The sequence below is a fragment of the Nannospalax galili genome, unplaced genomic scaffold, assembly GCF_000622305.1.
Source record: "Nannospalax galili isolate Female #2095 unplaced genomic scaffold, S.galili_v1.0 scaffold2449, whole genome shotgun sequence".
NCBI classification, from domain to species: domain Eukaryota; kingdom Metazoa; phylum Chordata; class Mammalia; order Rodentia; family Spalacidae; genus Nannospalax; species Nannospalax galili.
In genome coordinates, this window is record NW_008359608.1 from 12,191 (window position 1) to 33,091 (window position 20,901).

Sequence of the window (20,901 nt, forward strand, 5' to 3'; positions counted from 1 at the left end):
CAGTCATAGCTCCTCAGAAAGTCACACATACTTACATGACCAAGCAATTCTAGGTACATAATCAAGAGAAATAAATACAACACAAAAATCTGTGGATGAATATTTGGAGGAGCATTATTCCTAATAATCACAAGGTAGAAATCATTCAAATACAATCCAATGAAGAATGGGTAAGATGTGTAATATCCACACACCAGATAATGCATAACCAAAAAAGCAAATGAACTTCTGCTCCCTGGTAGTATATGGATGAATCCTACAAACAGATAAGTGAACATAAGCCAGGAAACACGCTGCATAATCCATTTACATAAAATAAAATGTCCAGAATAGAAAAGTAGACTATTATAAAGACAACATAGACTAAGAGTTGCCAAGACTTGGGGTGGGTGGAAGAAAGGGCTGCTGACAGATTCTTCTGAGGGTAACAAAATGTTTCAAAGCCAAACTGCAGCGATGGTTACAATGTTACTTAAACACACTAAAAACAGTTGTACTTAACACTTAAGACAGGTAAGAATTACTGATGTAGATAGCATGCCGCAACTTCCAAAAATTACTCGGGAATAATTCATAAAAGATCAATAAAATGATATGCTACCTGGAACTGGTCATAATCAACTAGAGAGGCGAGGGTGGGGTCCAGATGAGGAGTTGGCCGGATGTGCATGGGTCCCTTGCTCATTCTCTAGGTTGGTACTGCATGCTGAGGAACACTACTGCATCCTCTAATCATGTACATAACTGAAGTTTCCCATAATTAAAAGGTACAAACTATTCGGGAAGCCCCCAGATGAGAGCAATCACAGTGAACTGGGACCTGATGCCTGTTCATAATTGACAAATACTTAGAGAACAGCAGTAATTTCTACTCACCTGAAAACCCTGGGGTTAAAGATGCCAGTTTTCTGGCCAGTTTCTCCTTTTCCAAGGCACTATCTAGTTTCAGTGGCCGAAGGTGAACTTTGAAGATTGAAGCTCTCCCTTTTATGTCTGGTGGTCCTTTACAAAATATTTTTAAATGGTAAAAAAAAAAAAAAAGTCAGTAAGACACACCTCTACCAAGAAACTGAACCAAGCCCAGTGAATACCATCTCACCAATAAAAATCTGCCTGTCGAAGCGGCCTGGCCGCAGCAGAGCTGGATCTAGGATGTCTGGCCGATTGGTGCCTGCCAAGATGACCACATTGGTGGTTGTGTTGAAGCCTAAAATGTTGGTAATAAAAATGGAGTTAACATAGGAGCAGCACAAAGCCATACGTGTATTAGACATAATTTTTTTTGGTCTTTTTGAGACAGGGTGTCCCTATAGCTGCAGCTGGCCTGGATTTGCTATGGAGACGAGGCTGGCCTTGAACTCACAGAGATCCACCTGCCTCTGCCTCTGCCTCCCAAGTGCTGGGAGTAAGGGCCTGCACTGCCACGCCCAGCTATGTCAAAATAAACCACGAATTGCTGTCAACTGTAGTTACTCTGCTGGGTTACAGAGATTAGAAATCCCTCCTTAACTGCACCAGCACCCTGCTCCTTCTCTTTCTACTCTCTTCCTCTAAACCTGGGAGTTTTAAGAATCAATTCTTATTTTTAATTTTTACTTTTTTCATTTTATGAGATAGGGTCTCACTCAGTACTCCAGACTGGACTGTAACTTACTATGTAGACTAGGCTAACCTCAGGCTTGTGATTTTCCTGGCTCTGCCTCCTGAGTCCTAGGATTATAGGCATGTGCCACCACACTTTTTTCTTTTTTAAAGGATTTTATTGTTTTTTTATGTGTATGTATGTATAGGGGTATGTGCATGTGACCCCAGGTGCCCTTGGAAGTCAGAGAGATTGGATCCCCTGGAGCTGGAGGAAGAGGTGGTGGTGACCTGCCCAACAGTGCTGGGAACCAAATTCCAGCCCTCTCCAAGAGCAGTATGCGCTCTTAATCAATAAGCCACATTTCCAAGCCCTAGATGATTGCGTTTTCTTAGCTGTTTCTCAAATGTCAATGTCCTTCAACCCAGAACCCTGGCAGGGAAAAAGTACATGGGCTGATGTCCCCAACATGGTTCTCTAATCTGAGCCTGTACCTCTACAGGTGAACTGTCAAGGTCTCACTTTTCTTACTCTGATACGATGCTTGGCTTCATCATCTGAGCCAGCATGATACCTGGCACTGAGCTTCCCCACTCTGTATACAAAGGCATGCATCCCCATACCTTCAAGCAGAAAGGATGAAGCATATCCTAGGAATTGGCTTTCTTAAATGAAAGAAAAGCCGACTGGCACAGAAAGACTGCTTTGCTCTGTTAAAGAGCACGGCTGGTCCCCAGCTTACATTTTTTCAACTTTATGATGGTGTGAAAGGGACACATTTTTTTGAATCTGCATCTTTTGTTGGACTAACAGTTTGGCCTGACTTTCTCTAACAATGGTGAGCAGTGGCAGCAAGCCAGCATTCCGTCAGCCACATGGCCCTGAAGAAAACCCACTTGACAGTGTGCTGTGCTGCTCAGCTAGGATGCCTGTAGGTTAGAATACGCATCACATTCTGGACTTGTGGGTCCACCGCTATGTGGCTGGGACTCAAACTCAGGTCCTCTATAGGAGCAGCCAGTGCTCTTAACCACTGAGCCATCTCCCTAGGCCCATAAAAGAACATTTTTAGAAGGTAGTTCGTTTCAGAGAATGTTCTTTTACTTGTTAAGATTGGTATCTCAATAAAAACTCTCATTTTAGAGATATGAGACAATCAGAAAGTGCAGTTTAGCGAGGAGGGTTTGACTGCTCACCGTCCATCTCCACAAGCAGCTGATTGAGTGTGTTCTCCTGCTCACTCTGCCCCCCAAAGTTGCCTCGGCCTCTCTTCCTTCCCACAGCATCGATCTCATCAATGAAGAGAATACAAGGGGCATTCTTCCGAGCAAGAGCAAATAAGTCTCGGACCTTGACAAAAAGAAAATGATAGCCACTTGTTGAGTCAATGTCACTGGTCTTCTAACAAAATTAAGCCTTAAAATTGGGCATGGCACCACACACCTGTCATTCTAGCACTTCGGGGAGGGGGGTATAAAGATTGCAAGGTGGAAGGCAGCTTGGGGCACACAGTAACACAATGTCTCAATAAAAGGGGATGCCATTAAGCCCTTATCTTTCTGTATTTTACACTATATTTTTTAAAGTTGTAAGAAGCAGGGTTGGTGAGATAGCTCAGTGGGTGCCTGCAGACCAGAATTTGATACCCTAGGACCCACATGGTGAAAGGAGAGAACTGACTCCCAGAAGTTGTCCTCTGGCCTCTACTCAGCATAGTGGCACACGAAAACACACACACACACAAAGTTAAAAAGTTATAAGTAGCAAAGAAATAGCAAATGACAATAACTTGGGTAAATGATTTAAGATGAGTAAATATTGTAAATGATTTAAGATAAGTAAATATTATCTATATAATCCATAAATTATCATGTAAGTAAAAAAACCCTAACTATAGCTACTATGTTTGTAATACCAACAAATTATACCGAACATTTTGCCACGTAAGAAAACAATGTAGCAGAGTTAAACCAACCCTGGGCTCCATGTGCCCCTTCCAGAATGCACACCTAGCTCCCTATACCTCAGATTCCTGTCACCTTTTCCTGCCTAGATTCCGGTTGTTCCTACTCTGCCCTGAATATATCCCCTGATTCACTCCCCTCTGCAAGCTCCACATCCCAGCTGCATAGTTGTGATCTACAGACCTCTTGCCTGCACATGGCCTTAAATGGAACTTGGCATCCCTGCAAAGCTGTCAGGTAAGGGGTTTGTGCACTTCCCTCCAGGCCAGAGTCTACCCTACTCCCCACTACTGCCACCAAAATAATCCAACTAAGAACTGTTACTCCTGAGGTTTGTGCTGTGGCAGACCCTACCCTCCTTGACGCGGTCCTCCACTTACCCAGTGCCTGCCAGGTGCTCTTTCTTTTGTGCTGTCCACATGCATGACTGCTGGACTCTCAGTTCCCGAACCCACTTCTATCTATCATCGCTTGCTCCACTAGGACAAGGCCACAGTGCCCTCTGCACAGCCAGCCTTAAGCTGCCCATTCTGACCACCCCCATTAGGGACTGGTCCATCGCGTACATCTTAAGGATCTCATATGATGAATGCTTTACTCACTCCCCATCCACCAAGTCACCACCATTCACACATCCTATCTTCAACTTCCCCTTACGCATAGAAGAGTTCATTGTCTATCATCATAAACTTCTGACTTCCCCTTCTATATTTTTCTAGGATTTACCTGTCCTGCAAATCCACCTGCTTCATTAACAAGACATCACTGATGGCAAGATTTCCCATCACTATACTTGCCACCAACTGATGACACAATACTTTTGTACTGATAATAGTTACATCCTGCTGTTGAGAAGTACTGTGATACCACTTTGCACTTTGAGAATATTTTTCATTTATGCTAGTCAACATTTCAGATGTAGGTAAAATACATTAAAAGTAAAAATAAGCTAGGCATGGTAGTACACGGTTTTTAATCTCAGCACTCAGGAGACAGAGGCAGGCAGATCTCTCTGAGACCAAGGCCAAGTCTGGTCAAGTTCCAGGCCAGCTGGGGCTATAGGGAGACCCTGTCTCAAAACACAAAAACAAAGCAAAACCCCAAATTAAATCATATTCACACTACTTGATTTCAAAATTTACAAAGCAACAGTAGTCAAGTGATAGTGTGATACTGGTTTAAGAGATACATGAATTAACAGGAGAGACTTGAGAGTCTAGAAATAAACTTATCCATCTATGTTTGAATGTGCCAAGACCATTTCAATAGGAGGAACAGTTTTTTCAACAAATGGTGCTGGGAAAGCTGAACATCCATATGCAAAAGAATGAGATTAGGCCTACACCTCACACTGGACATAAAAAGGAACTCAAAATGGAATGAAATCTAAAGAGCAAAACCTGTAAGACTCTTAGAAAAAAAAGCATAACAGCGTAACACATATACATACAAATGAACAAGAAATTAAGTCTTTTAAAAATCTTTTGTGCTTTACTAGGAAGAAAGCATTTGCCCGGGCATGGTAGCACACCCCTTTTAATCCCAGTACTCAAGAGGTGGAGGAGACCCACTCAGGTGGGTCTTTCTGAGTTTAAGGCTAGCCTGCCTGGTCTACATAGAGACTTCTAGGCCAGTCAGGGTTACAAAGTGAGAGCCTGTGGTGGCGCATGCCTTGAATCCCAGCACTCAGGAGGCAGAGGCAGGAAGATCTCTGAGTTCAAGGCCAGCCTGGTTTACATAGTGAGTTCCAGGCCAGAGAGACACTTTCTTATCATCATCATCACCGTCATCATCATCATCATCATCATCATCATCATGATAATGATATTGGCTGTCATTATTTCAGCATGCATTATTCTCTACTATAAATATTAGTTCCTGTTATGCCTTCCTTAAGGGAACATGTCTCATTCACCACTGAATCCCTGGAAGCTGAGCACGGCACTCACTCCATATGGTGTTGAATAAAGACCTTTGAATGGGTAAATGAATGTACTGATAAATATCTTGTTCTCTGACTTAGCTCAATAGACTTGGGATGACCTCAAGTTCTTTCTGGATGTCCAAAACCAATTTTCTTCTCTGGCCCAGCGAGTCACACCCCAAGTCTTACTGACAGTGTTCTGTTTTCAGATTTAATATCTGGTCATGAGATGGCTCAGCAGGTGAGGGAATTTGGCACCAAGTTTAACAACCTGAGTTTGATCCCCAGGACCTGAGTGGTGTTAAGACAGAACCAACTACTGCATGCTGTCCTCTGACCTATATATACAAGCACTGTGGTATGCATGCCCACAGTCACACAAAAAATAAATGTAAACAAACAGCAACAACAATAACACACACACTAATGCTGGGTATGGTAGCTTAGGCCTATAATCCAAGCATTTTAGAGGCTGAGGCTGGAGGATTAGGAACTCAAGTCAGCCTGGACCACATAAAATCCTATCTAAAACAAACAAACCAAACACTGGAGCTTGGACAGATGGCTCAGCTGCTAAGAGCATTTGCTATGTAATTCATGAGGACAGGAGTTCAGTTCTCAGCACCCATGCTTAATAAGCCTGCCATCCCAGCACATGTCTGCAGAGGTGGAGACAGGAGGATTGCTGAGGCTTGCTGGTTTTTAATCTAGGAGAGAAAATGCAAGCTCCGGCTCAGGCCTTGAAGGAGTAGGTGGAGCGTGATAGAGGAACACCTGATGTCGTTGTTCTGGTTTCCATATATACAGGTGCACATACACTGAGAGATACATACAAGTAAATAAATCTTAAACAGGCAATAGATCTGAAAAGCCATCGTTGCAAGAAAGATAAAAATGTGGAGCCGGGGCTTGAGAGATGGCTCAGCAGTTAAGAACACTGGTTGTTCTTGCAGAAGACCTGGGTTTGTATCCCAGCACCCACATGGCAGCTAACAACTGTCCATAACTCCAGTTCCAGGGGATCTGACAGTCTCGTCTGTCCTCCTCAGGCATTGCATGACATGGGTACACTTACTACATGCAGGCAATACATACATACACATAAGATAAAAATAATAAAATGTTTTTTTTTTTAATGTGGAGCCAAGGGGACGGCTTCAACTGTAAAGTGCTTGCTATGAAAGCAGGACAAGTTCAGATCCCCAGAACACAGGTCAAAGTTGGATGTGGCACTACGTGCTTGTACTCCACTACAGGAAAGGCAGAGACAGGTGGATCCTGGCAGCTCACTGGTCAGCCAGGCTAGCCAAATCAATAAGCTACAGGTTCACTGAGACCGTGTCTCAAAAAATAAGGTGGAAAGCAATGGAAGAGGATACCTAGTATTGGCTTCAGGCCTCCACATGCATACACAAACATGCACCTATAAGCATACAGCCATATAAACATGTCCCTACATCACATATATGTGAAGATAAATAACTAATATAAAGGTGAAAAATACTCAGTATCACTAGTCAAGGAAATGGAAATAAAAAGCAAAGTGAGATGACTTATTGAATTCACTATGATGGCTATAATGAAAAAGTCAAGACAAGAGTTGGTGAGGAACTTCATTTACTGCTAGTGGAAATGTAAAACGGCATAAATACTTTGGAAAATTCTAGGGGTAATGGGAAACATTATGCTAAGTGAGGAAAGAAAAGCATAAAAGACCACGTATTATGGAGTGTAGTAGTGCATGCTGTGGCCCAAGTTACTCAGGAGGCTGATGCAGGAAAACCACTTGATCCCATCTTAAAAACACAAAACAAAGATCATGTACTATACAATTCCATTTACTTTAAACGTCTGCAACAGGAAATCTGTAGACATTAGATTTTGCTTAGAGCTGGGAATACAGAAGGAGAGTAGGGTGATTGTTAAAGGACCTGAGGTTTTTTTTTTTTTAGTATTTTATTATTTTTATTTTATGTGTATGAGTGTATTGCCTGCATGTATGTGAGTGCACCCGTGTCGTGCAATGCCACGGAGGTCAGAAGAGGGCTTTGGATTCTTCTGGAACTGGAGTTAAGGACAGTTCATAGCTGTCATGTGGGTGCTGGGAATCGAACCCAGGTCCTCTATAAGAGCAGTCAGTGCTCTTAACTGCCGAGTCATCTCTCCAGCCCTGAGTTTCTTCTTAAAGCAACAAAAATGTATCATTAATTGTATGATAATTACATAGATCTATGAATATACCTAAAAAGTATTTAACTGTACCTTTAATACAGCATGTCAGTTATAAAGCCAGGCATGGTGGCACACACCTTTAATCCCATCACTCAGGAGGCAGAGGCAGAGGCAGAAAGATCTCTCTGAGTTCAAGGCCAGTCTACAAAGCAAGTTCCAGGTCAGCTAGGGCTACAGGGAGACCCTGTCTCAAAAAAAGACCAAAAAGGAAAAAAAATAAATAAATAAAGCTGCTACCAAAAGGAATTATTCATAAAGTAAAGCCACTTCTTGAAATACGTCAATTAGAATTATCTTCTTTTCTGGTTTTTTTGCTTGTTTCGCTTTTTGCTTTTTGAGACCGTCTATGTAGACCTGGCTCTTCTGGAACTATGTAGACCAGGCTGGCCTCAAACTTACAGAGACCCTCCTGCCTCTGCTTCCCAAATGTTGAGATTAAAGGTGTATGCCACCATACCTGGCTTAGAATTATCTTAAGTAATGGACTGCAATCCTGGCTCAGGTGGGAGAAGATGATGGAATCACAGGAGTCCTGCTGGAATTTAGCCTTGCTTCAGGTTTAACCTTGCTCTAGGAGGTGACCAGTGTGAGGTCATTCTGCACATTCTAGGGAACATCGCCATCTTCACCAGTGTTGTCCAGGGGCCTAGTCTGTAATAAAGAAGTTGCATCAAAACAGAACAAGACTTACTCTAGCTGGACCAACACCAACAAACATTTCCAGAAACTCGGATCCGCTAACAGTGATGAAAGGGACATTGGCTTCTCCAGCTGTGGCCTTAGCTAGCAGTGTCTTCCCAGTACCTGGGGGACCAGTGAGAATGGCACCCTTCAGAAACAAAAGGAAAGATAACATCTAATCAGAACTTTGAAAAGGTAAATTGCTCATCCACGGTAATTTCAAGGTGAAACTCTGTCTTTAAATCTTATTAATAAACCTTGAATATTTCTTAAATTATGGCAGAACATTTTTATAGAGTAAATTTAAGAAAAGGACTATTAGAGACAATTCTGTTTCAAATGTTCATTAAGAATATGATGTGAAATCTTAAATACTACTTCTATAAGATATTTAGTGTTGGCCTGGGGACATAGTTCAGTGTAAAACACTGGCTAGCATGTACAAAGCTCTGGGTTTCATCCCCAAAACAGCCTGGTCTACATAGTGAGTTCCAGGACAGCTGGGGCTACAGGGAGACCCTGTCTCAAAAAGACCAAAAAAAAAAAAAAAAGAGTCTTTAAGTGTTAAGTTTTCATTCTAATAATATAAAGAGACTTCAGTTATGCTCTAATAAACTGTTAACTTAAAATTAAAAGAGATACGAACACTACAATCCTGATTTATAAGTCTCTTACTGTGTATAAGTAAAACTGGTTTTTGAATTCAGATAATAAATACAACCACAGGCTTTTACTTTCATGTATAAGTCAGTAAATGTTTAGCATAGATACATGTCTATCTTAAGATCTAACCTATTCACTCTAACATTAACTTTCCATTAAGTGACTAGCTGTAAATGTTCTGTCTTATAAATAGACATATGACCCTATTTCTAATTATTGTATGTGGAGATGGATAATATAGTAAAAAGATACATCTTTCAAGACTGTAATACAACACTAAGGTATTTTTTAAAGCTTATTTTCATCTGCCTTAGGTAGGATGTGAATAGATACTAATAGCAAATTATGTAATCATGAATGGAATTTTTTTTGTCCACACAGACAGGATATGAAAAACAGGGAAATGATTCCCTTTACAAAGGATTTCTTTTAAAAAAATATTTTACTATTTATGTGTATGTGTGTGTCTGTGCACCTATGTGCAGGTAACTCTGGAGGCTAGAATAAGGCATCCGATTAGAGTTACAGGTGGTTGTGAGCCCCCTGATGTGGGTACTAGGAACCAGGCTCAGGTCCTCTGAAAGTACATCAAGTACTCTTAACCACTGAGCCATCTCTTCGGCCCCAAAGTATTTCTTTAAAGTAAACTTTATCAAGCCGGACATGGTGGCGCATGCCTTTAATCCCAGCACTCTGGAGGCAGAGGCAGGTGGAACGCTGTGAGTTCAAGGCCAGCCTGGCCTACATAGAAAGTTCCAGGCCAGCAGGGGTTACAGAGAGATCCAGTTCAAGGCCAGCCTGGTCTACATAGTGAGTTCCAGGACAGCTGGGGCTACAGGGAGATCCCGTCTCAAAAAGAACCCCCCCCACCCCCCGCCAAAAGACCAAAAATAAATAAATAAACTTTATCAGTAAATTACGCATCTACTTAATGGCTAATCCAAGCTAGGCCTGGTGGCATAGATTTATAATCCCAGGAATCGGGAAGGCTGAGGCAGGAGGATCACAAATTCAAGGCTGGCTGGACTACAGAGCAAACTCAAGGCCAGCCTAGGGTAACTTAATGAGACTGTCTCAAAGTCAGAAGTCAAAAGAAGGCTGGAGTACCTATTGCTTGGGGAGTTGACTGGCATGCACAAGCTGCTGGGCTCACTCTCCAGTAAAAACAGGGAGCAGGGTTATGAATTCATTCAACAAATAGCAACTTTCTACTTTGTGTCTAGTCCAAAGGCACAAAGCCTAACATGGTACAGGTCCAGCACTAGCATAGCAGCTATGAAATATGTGCTAGAGGGAGGGAAGGTGAACATCAGTGCTGACTGTCATCAAACCCCTCAGTACCAGGTATCAACAGATGGCCCATCATTCTGTGCACCTATGTGCAGGTAACTCCGGAGGCTAGAATAAGGCATCAGATTAGAGTTACAGGTGGTTGTGAGCCCCTTGATGTGGGTACTAGGAACCAAGCTCAGGTCCTCTGAAAGTACATCAAGTACTCTTAACCACTGGGCCACTAGTATATTCTATGCTACTTGGGGCTACAGCTACCAAGGGAGTGGGTTGTCTAAATCAGACCAGAGGGAGAACAAAGGCCAATCAAGGAAGATTTTTATGAGAAGAGAAAAATTAACATTTTCAGAAATACACAAAATTTATAAAAGGAGATACAGAAAACAGATGACAAAGGATTGAGTTAGGCAGAAACAAAGTTGAGAAACAGCTACTTAAATAAGTAATCAGAGTTCACAAGGTGACGTTTCAGAGACCAAGAAGTACCTCAAAAGTTCTGAAGTTATTCTCAAAATATATTTTTACCTTTGGGATTTTTGCTCCTAGGTCTTGATACTGCTTTGGGTTTTTCAAGAAATTCACGAATTCCATTATTTCTAGCTTGGCCTCCTCACAGCCAGCCACATCTTTGAACTTCACATCTATCTCATCCTTTAAGACCTTGGCAGTGGTTTCCCCAACACTGAAGAGTCCACCCATTCCCCGGCCACCTCGACCAATGCCAGCAGGCCCTCTTCTGATGGTGTAGAGTAGAAAAGCGATGATGAGCATCGTGGGCAACATGCTCAGGAGAAAGGAGCTGAAGGGCAACACACAACATCATGGCTTTCAGGCAAGAATGACTTTTTTCTAACTGCTTCAGATATAGGAGCAAACAAACATTTAAATTTTTTTCAAAAATTGAAATATTCCAATATTTTATCTGAGGTACAGGAGAATCCTGGCAGGACTCTAGTGTTCGTCCAGGTTGAAAGTCCAGTTCCCTCACTGGGATGCCTCAATCTCAAAAAATGTCTCTAGTATCAAATTCTTGGCAATTTAAAAGCATGCCAATTTGGAAAGTAATGCACACCATGCTTAATACCTCCGGCCTGACGCTACATAGGCCATTCATGTTCAATGGACTCTGAGGCTCTCTTCCAGCAGAAGCCCTCCAATATGGTGCCTGCATGGATGACTCAAAACCTAGGGATGCATTCTACCATTTGTCCTAATAACCTTTATTTCAGTATAACTATGGGTATAGACATGTTTTTTACCTATTATTTTTCAATGCAGTTACAGAAAGCAGTAAGAACTATTTCTGGAGGGAGGGGGAAAAAAACCCTGCACTAAAAATAGGCTTACTGAATAGTGCCCTAAAAAATTTTATAGGTTATAAGCATCCCAAATCTAAAAATACAACATCTGGGGGCTGGAGAGATGGCTCAGCGGTTAAGAACACTGGTTGTTCTCAGAAGACCTGGGTTTGAATCCCAGCACCCACATGGCAGCTAACAACTGTCCGTAACTCTAGTTACAGGGGATCCAATGGCCTCTTCTGTCCTCCGTGGGCATTGTACAACATGAGTGCACTTGCCTACATGCAGGCAATACACTCTATACAAATAAAATAAAAATAACAAAGTATTTTAAAAATACAAAATCTGAAATGCTTGAAAATTTCCACCTTTCAGTGCCAAGATACGTTCAAAAAGTTTTGGATCTTAGAGAAATTTCAATTTCAATTTTTGGACTAGGGATGCTCAATCAGTAAAGTCTATGCTGACATTTCAAAATCTGAAAACATGTCTGGCTCCAAGCATACAAAATAAGGGATATTCAACCTGGATAACACCAATCTATAAAGCCTACAGCTGCTTTTAAAATTAAGTAACCATCTTGGACCCTCAGGAAGTACCTTATGTGAAACCATCATATCAGCTATGTGACAGAACATGAGTCCACAGAACCCAACTCCAGAAATCCCTAAATATGAGTAATAACATCAGCGTAATTAATACACTGGCTCCTAAGTTAGTTTTTGTTCTTACAAATACAGAAAAATAAATTTAATCCTAGCTTCACTACAGAAGATAAACCCTCTGCATTTAATGAAAAATGAGGTAACTGCCAAGGGCTGGAACCCAGCACCTCCCCAGTGCTAGACAAGTAGTCTTCCAAAGAGCTACATCCCCAGCCCAGACATCCTCAAAATATACAAGTGCCTGTCCAGATTTTAACTAGAGTTATTACGATAAATCCAAAGAGAAGCAGTTCTGACGACAGAGGAAGTATTTCTTTTTTTCTAAATGTATTTATTTTTAAATATTTTTATTGAATTTTTGTGTATTTCATACAGAACATCTTAATCATCTTTATACCCCCTTCCCCACTGGCATTCATACATTCTTTCATTTGTGTTAAGGCCTATCATGTCAAGTTAGTGTCCCCAGAAGTCCCTCAGTGCAAGTTCATCTGCTGAGGTCTAGTCAGCTTATCTGTTCCAGGAAGTATTTCTTAAATCCTGGAAAACTACGAAATATAAAGGGGACTTAAAGGTGTAAATACCACACCTTCATGCAAGGACTCTTCATACTAAAACCCTGTAAGGACAGAACACTGGATAGTACTCTAAACCCAGCTTAATCACAATAAACACAATTGTTTAGAAAACGGGGACATCATGTGCAAAAATTAATTACTAATAATTTGTTTATCAATCTGGCCAAACTGAGCAAGGACTGTTTGAGACTCTTTTTAACCCTGCTACCTGGTAACAAAGGACAGCGGACCATGTACAGCACAGTAAACAGTATTCAAGTATTTTTTAAAATTATTTCTTTACTTTTCAGCTTTTTTAGAAACAGTCTTGCTACATACCCCAGGCTGGCCTTGAACTCATGGTAATCCTCTTGCTTCAGTCTCCCAAGTGCTGGGATTATAGTCAGGTGCCACCACATCCAGTACAAATTACACATTTAAAATGACTTCTTGGGGCTAGAGACATGGCTCAGCAGTTAAGAGCACTGACTGCTCTTGAAGAGGACCCGGATTCAATTCCCAGCACCCACATGGCGGTTACGAACCATCCTTACCTCCAGTTCCAGGGGACTCTGAAGCCCTCTTCTGATCTCCGCAGCATTGCACAACACGGGTACACTCACGGACATGCAGGAAATACACTCATATACATAAACAGATAAAATATTTTAAAATGACTTCTTACCCATCACTTTCAGCAATGTAGACCACAGGTACCCGGTTTTCCCCTTCTATGCCCAATTCCTGCTGCAAAGTCTCCAGATTCCGTTCAAAGGTGTCTACGCTGCCAATATTAAACCAGACGTATTGCTATAAAAACAGAAAAACAAATATCCTAAGAATGAAGTATAAACAAAACTTTCAATTTTTCAGAAATACTAAACACAAATAAAAAACAACAACAACAATAAAAGTCTGGTTCTACAGACATGGTGATTTTTGACTCTGTGAGAATACGTGGCAAACCTTGGCAGTATTTCCTTAGCAATATTCTTCATTGACTCAAAAATTAAACTCAAAAGAACAGCAGCATAAAAAAAAACTACTTGAAAAATCCTTTTTGTAGACAAGTATTCTTTTCTTCTTGTCCATTTCCCCGTGGCCTATTTCCAAACTAAAACCTAGTGCGGTAGACAACAATAGCTCATGTACTGGGTGCCTAGTTACTGTGAGGCAGTGTTCTATGTCCTTGATGTGTGTTACATTAATTCATTCAGTCTTGAGAATCATCCTATGACCTAGGATCTGGGATCAGAGGTAAAAATCAATTTGACCAGTAGAAAGGTACCAGAAGTACTACGTTATATTGAGCATTAATTACCCTTCCAGTACCTAGAGCTGGGGGAGGGGGTAGGAGAGGGGGTATCCTGAAGGCCCTAGGGAAAATGTAATCATCCCTCAGGAATTCTGGGGAACTGGTTCTAAAACCCAGCATGGAGACCCAACTCTGAAGATGTTCAAGTCCCTTCTATGAAATATCTGAAAATAACCTACATATTTCTTATATACTTTAACTGGGACATAATGAAGCAATAAGAATTATAATACAATGGTATGAATTTCCGTATGTAGATGTGCATGTGAATACTGAAAACAAGGGCCCTTCTAGTACCACAGCTGTCCTCTGGAGATAGTACCACAGGATAGTACTTAGAGGATGAAACCTGACAGGAGAAGGATGATCCCCAATGATAACTAGGTACTTGGTATGGATCACTGATTAATCTGTAGTTTTTTGATATATAATGTATTGAAGGGTATCTTTGAACAAATATCTCTACACGCACCATTAATTGCATCCTAGGCCATATTCCCACAAGCAAAAACTACTTGGCATGTACATACAAACTTTGTGTGTGTGTAGCGTTGGGATCATACCCAGGCCTTGCTAAGCTACAACTCCAGCCCCAATAAGCATACTGTCAAAACTGCTGGAATATACAGTATGAGTCTGTTCTCTCAAGAGAGACTGCTAATTTATTCCCAGCACTAAACATCTGAGGAGCATGGTGATTCATTGACATAAGGTCTCGGAGAGAATGGAGAGAAACCAAGAGAGTGAAAATAACTTTCTTTTTTGGTCTTTGTGAGGCAGTATCTCCCTGTAGCCCCAACTGGCTTGGAACTCACTATGTAGACCAGATTGGTCTCCATCTCATAGAGATCCACCTGCTTCTGCCTCCGGAGTGCTATGATTAAAGGCGTGCGCCACCAAGCCCAGCTGAAAATAATGTTTTTAAATGATGGAAATGCCAGAGCAAGATGACTTTACAGCTATCCTATATCTGCTCATGGATTAATTAAACAGAGAAAGTTACCACCACTACTAGTTTTCCTTTAAATATTGCTTTGTCCAGGCAGGATGGCTAGAAAATGGGAGCAGCCTGGTAGAAAAGCCTGCCCTTGGCAAAGGGTAATGGGACTGCAGAACACTGAAGAACTGGGGGTGGGGATAGGGTCAGAATAGGGAAGGGTTGGTATCACCTGGGAACCTCTGCTCCCCTCTTCCTAGCCTTCTCAATGCATCTGACACTTCTGCTATGTCTTTAGTTGGTGTACTGGGTTTCACACTAAAACAAACTGCTGGGTCCAAACTGGCTGGACAAGAAATACAAATCACTGAAAAACTAGTAAAGCTAGGTGTAATGGTTTACACCTATACCCTTGGAGGCAGGGGGAAGAGAATGAAGTCTGCCAAGAATTCAAGGCCAGTTTGGGTTACAGAGAGGCCCTGTCTCAAATAAATAACCAGGAAAACAAATGGATTATCACAAAAAGGTTGAGGATGGAGAACAATGAACAGAAAGAATCCTAAACTAATTTCAAAGAAACTGCCTCAAAACAGAAATAATTCTTCAAATTTTAACATTTTTCCCCCTAACCAAAAAAAATAAAAACTGTTTCTTAGTCCTCTTCTGGAATACTAAAAACTGAGCTCTTAGTCACTGTTTCCCAAATGCAAAACTAAAATGAATACACTGAACTCAAAACAAGATATTGAATTCTATCCCTGAATCATCACATGCACATACTAATGTCAACGATTACACCTGATGCCTGGCCCAATTCCATGGTCCCCAACGTACATATCTACTATAATGCAAGAGATGTTTTCTTTTTCATTCTAAATTTGAAAAAAAAAAAAAACCCCAAAACAAACAATTAATAAAACTATTTACCACATCAACTGGAGTTTTTCCTGGTGTAAAGGTCACACGAACAAAACGTTTATTGATAACTTCCAGTCTGTCCACCTAGAATTTAAAAAAAAGTCAAATATTCAAACAGGTTTACAGAAAATACTTAAGATATTATTTTAATCTTATTTAAAAGGCCTATGACAGGCTAGGTACAGTGGTTCACACTTTTAACCCCAGGACTTAGGAGGCAGAAGCAGGCAGGTCTCCATGAGTTCAAGGCCAGCCTGGCACAGAGTAAGCTCCAAGTCAGCCACGGCTACATAATGAGACTCTGTCTCCGAAAAAAAAAAAAAAAAAAAAAGGGAGAACTAGAGAAATGACTCAGTGGTTAAAAAGCATTTGCTGCTCTTAGAAAGGACACAGGTTCAGTTCCCAGCACCTACACAGTGGCTCACAACCATCTGTAACTCCAGTTCCAGGGATCCAACACCCTCTTCTGGCTTCTGTGGGCACCAGGCACACACACGGTACACTTATATACATAAAGGCACTTACACATACATGTAAAATAAATCTTTAAAAGAAAAAAGGCATATAACATTTCAGATCTATGAAATAGTAATAATAAGAGCCAGGCGTGGTGGTGTGTGCCTTAAATTCCAGCACTTGGGAGGCAGAGTAGGGGAATCTCTGAGTTTGAGGCCAGCCTGGCCTACCTAATGAGTTCCAGGACAGTTAGGGCTACAGGGAGACCCTGTCTCAAAAAAGACAAAAAATAACAACAGGACTCCTCTTATGCTGGGGAGGCACCCTGTCTCCAAAATGACCTTGGGCTGAGCTATCCACAGTGCCCTTCCTTACACCTGAACCACACACCTAAGGAACCCTAAATGGCATCTACATTCACCTGGGCTGTTTTTAAGCTTAATTTTTTAAAAAATTTATATTTATATGTTTATGTTTGTGTGTGTATGCCTTGTTCATGTGGGTTCCCAAGGAGAGCAGAAGAGAATGCTGGATCCCCTGGAACTGGGTTACAGGCAGTTTTAAGCTGATATGGGTGCTGAGAACTGAACGCTTGACCTCTAGAAGAGCAACAAGCTCTTTAACCACTGAGCTATCTCTCCAGCCCATTTTTAAACATTTAAAATGGCCCTGCATTCCATTTATTCACCTTCCCACCATCATATTTGCAAGCTTTACCTCCACTGCATTTTGATTTTGCAGAGAATTGCATTTGTGAGCACATTCCAAGTTACCTCTGTACTCATTAACAGGCAGTTTCAACTTGTACACATCCTAAACAATGTTGCTATGAACATTCCTAAGGGCAACTTCTGGAATACCTCTTCAAAAGTTTTTCCAGGATGTATAACCTATAGACAGATACACTCTCCAAGGTAGTCTTCTTAGTCAAATATTCATACTGCTCTAAATCTCCAGCACTTTGTATTATGAAACTTTAAACTTTCCATTCCATGAATACCAAATGGCGGATACTTGTTTTCTTGAATCTCCTAATTATATCAGATTCTTAATAATAGTACACACACACACACACACACACACACACACACCTTTTTCTGTTTTTTTATTGAGGCAGGGTCTCACTATGTAGCCCTGGCTGGCCTGGAAGTTGCTACGTAGACCAGGCTGGCCTCAAACTATGTAGCCCTGGCTGGCTTGGAACAAACTATGTAGACCAGGCTGCCCGCCTCTGCCTCCCCAAGTGCTGGGTCTGAAAGTGTGCTCTACCACGCCCACTACCTTCCCCCTTCCTTAATAAAACTCTTGAGTACCTCACCCCAAGGACTGTGACTGATTTAGGAGCATGAGTCCTTTGAGATATGCTTATTTCTTGTTGCCTACTTTTTATTAAGTTTGGAAGGTAAAAATGACAGACAAAATGTAAGAGAATCCCAGAGTAATTCCAGAGAAGCTGAAATAAGGCAGTAATAGCTCTGGAAAGGAATGACTGCAAGTGTTCCACTTATTAAAACAGCTAAACTGGAGATAGACTAGGTCCAAAGAAGCAGTGGGTCAGGAGATGGAAAAATAGAGAATCTTCCTCAGGTACCTATTAGCATACTAAGGACCACATGGACCAGAGTTACTGGTAATAATGCAGGCGCTCACATTTGAAAATTATACATTTGTTTCATAAAGCTGAGTAGAGGGGTAGGTGAGTATAACTCACTGACAAAGCTCTTGCCTGGAATGTACAAGGCCTTAGGCTTCATCCTCAGCACTCTACCTCATATATATATATATTTGTTGTGTGTGTGTGGAGAGGTGGAAGGAGAGGGGGAGGAGAGGAAGAGGGGAGGAGGAAGGAGGAAGCAGACAGACAGACAGACACGGTAGGGTAGCACAAACCTGTAGTCCCAGCAACTCTGAGTAGGTTAAGGTAAAAGGATTGCTTAAGCCCAGAAATTTCAAGACCAGTTTGGGCAAAATACCAATGGCCCAGCTTAAAAATATTGCGAGCTGGTGTGGATTATTTGTAGACATGCATAAGGCCATGTAAATCTAATCCCAGGCTTTCCCCACCTCACTGCCCGCCCAAAAATCTGAGTAGAGAATAATTCTGGGAAGATGGCTGAAGAGGAAATGCCAGGAATTAGTCTCCCCAGTACCTATACATAGGTAGAATCTGTCTAATGTAACTAGTTTGGAACTCTGGAGTCTATTGAGGGTTTATAAATTCAAGAGGGATACTTAGGGTGGTAAACTATCATTGAATTATAGTCAGTTTTAGCGGTAAACACTCTAGCAGTCACCCACTAAGCCCCAGGGCAAGAAGTTGTACAGGGGTTCCTGGAGCAGCTGGCTGGTAGCAATAGCTTACAGGAGCCCGGTGGGCAAAAAGGACGCCGTCCTCCAGAGACTGGGGACCTGGGTTCTGACTGCTGTTTCTCAAGACAGAGGCAGTGGCCACTGCTATACACCCTCCAGCGGCTGAAGTGACAGCTAGGGGATCTAATTTGCGAGCACCTTTCTTCCCTCTCCCCACCCCTATTTTAGAGCCAGATATTTAAGGCTAGGACATTAAACCACCTCATATACAGAGGAAAAGACAAATGGTGACTATGCAGGCTCAGAAAAGACCTGAGCAAATCTCAGGTTCACACTTCAGGCTGATCCTTGCCACAGAAGCTGCCTAAAACAACAAAACAGTAATATCAAATGCTGGGAAGAGAGAAGCTGATTCCAGTGATACTTCCAGATTCAAAAATTCAAATGCCAAGTTTTCAACACACAAAAAAATCACAAGACAGAGAGAGACAAGAAAGTGCTGGCCCATTCAATAGAAAGAAGCAAATCAACAGAAAGTGCTCAAGAAAGAGCAGAGGGCAAATACAGTAGATAGAAAATTTAAAACAACAGTCTTAAAAATACTCCGAACTAAAGGAAGACAGGGAGGAAATCAAGAAAACGAAGTGTGAATTGAGTGTGTTGCCACCACCAGTAACACCAGCATTCAGGAAGCGGAAGCAGGAAGATTCCAAGTTTCAGGCCAGCCTGGGATACCCAGGAGAATTCGTCAGAGGGAGGGAGGGAGAGGGGCAGGCAGAGAAAGGGGGAAGGGGAGAGAGTATGAACTGGGGAGTCTCAGGAGGGTGAGAGAACCTGCCTAATCCACAGCATGGAAAACTAAGTGTGGCCAGAGAGGGCCCTTCAGGCCAAGAAGGAAATCAGCCACTGCAAAAACACCAGCAGGCATCACTTGTCCAACTCAGCAACATAAACCACAGGAAAGACAAGAGTTTAACTACCTCCCTTTTCATGCACATAACTACCTGTCTTTTGACACCAGAAAGAAGCTGCTCCAATACCTCATCTTTTTCCCCCCACTTTCATGGGATTTTTCTTTTCTTTTTTTCTACACTTTTTTGTTAATCCACCTCATACATTCATCTAATTTTGCAAGGAAATTGAGATTTGGGGAAAAAAAACATTCTGGAAATGAAAAGTCAGATGAATCAAATAAAAAACAGTGAAAAAATATCATCAATAGATTCAACTAAGTAAAACAAAGAGTGTTAGGAATAGAGATAAATTTGACAAAATACTGCATTCAAGTACCAGCAAAGAGCGTGGGGATGTAGCTCATTTGACAGTGTCTGCTTTCCATGCCTGAAGCCCTGGCTTTAATCCCCAACCAGCATAAGCCAGGAGTGGTGGCAGACACCTATCTCAGTACATGGATGAAGGATCAGAAGTTTAAGGCTATCCTCAGCTACACAGCAAATTCAAGGCTAGCATGAACTACACAAGATTGTCTCAAAAAAAAAAAAAAAGTAACAATAAAGAAAACATAATAATAAATGAGCATGACCACAATATCCAAGAACTCTGGAGTACAATCAATACAACAACCTACCATTCCACAGAATGGAAGGAGCTCAAACACTAACAGTGGGGCTGGAGAGATGGCTCAGTCTATAACTCCAGTTCCAGGGAATCTGACCTCTTCAGCACTGCACACACATGATGCACTTATATACATGCAGGCAAAACACTCATACACATAAAATAAAAATAGTAAAAAAAACCCTTTTTTAAAAAGAAGTTATAAACCAGGTGTCCTAGTTTGTCTCTCCATTGCTGTGACAAAATACTCTGACCACTACCAACTTGGGGAGGAAAGGGTTTATTTTATCTTACATCTCCCGGGTCACAGTTCATCAGGGAGACCAAGGTAGGAACTCAGGGCAGGAACCTGGAAGCAGGAGCTGGAGCACAAGGCATTGAGGAATGCTGCTTACTGGCTTGCTCCTCTGGCCCCTACTCAGCCTGCTTTGTTATGCAACATAGGCCCATCTGCCCAGGGGTGGCACCACCCACAGTGGGCTGGGCCCTCCCACAACACTCAACAATCAAGAAGGTGCTCCATGGACA

General features: G+C 41.7%; 1 protein-coding gene across 1 annotated transcript in view; it reads right to left on the reverse strand.

Moving 5' to 3' along the window:
• Positions 1 to 876: 876 nt before the first annotated feature.
• Positions 877 to 20,901, reverse strand: part of Afg3l2 (AFG3 like matrix AAA peptidase subunit 2) — a gene marked incomplete at its 3' end in the record, with an annotated part of 30,842 nt that continues 10,817 nt past the window's right edge. Inside the window, 7 exon segments of the mRNA XM_008823444.2 lie at positions 877 to 1,002; positions 1,100 to 1,207; positions 2,779 to 2,932; positions 8,394 to 8,531; positions 10,862 to 11,135; positions 13,545 to 13,669; positions 16,039 to 16,113. Coding sequence (XP_008821666.1) covers positions 877 to 1,002; positions 1,100 to 1,207; positions 2,779 to 2,932; positions 8,394 to 8,531; positions 10,862 to 11,135; positions 13,545 to 13,669; positions 16,039 to 16,113 — 1,000 coding nt within the window.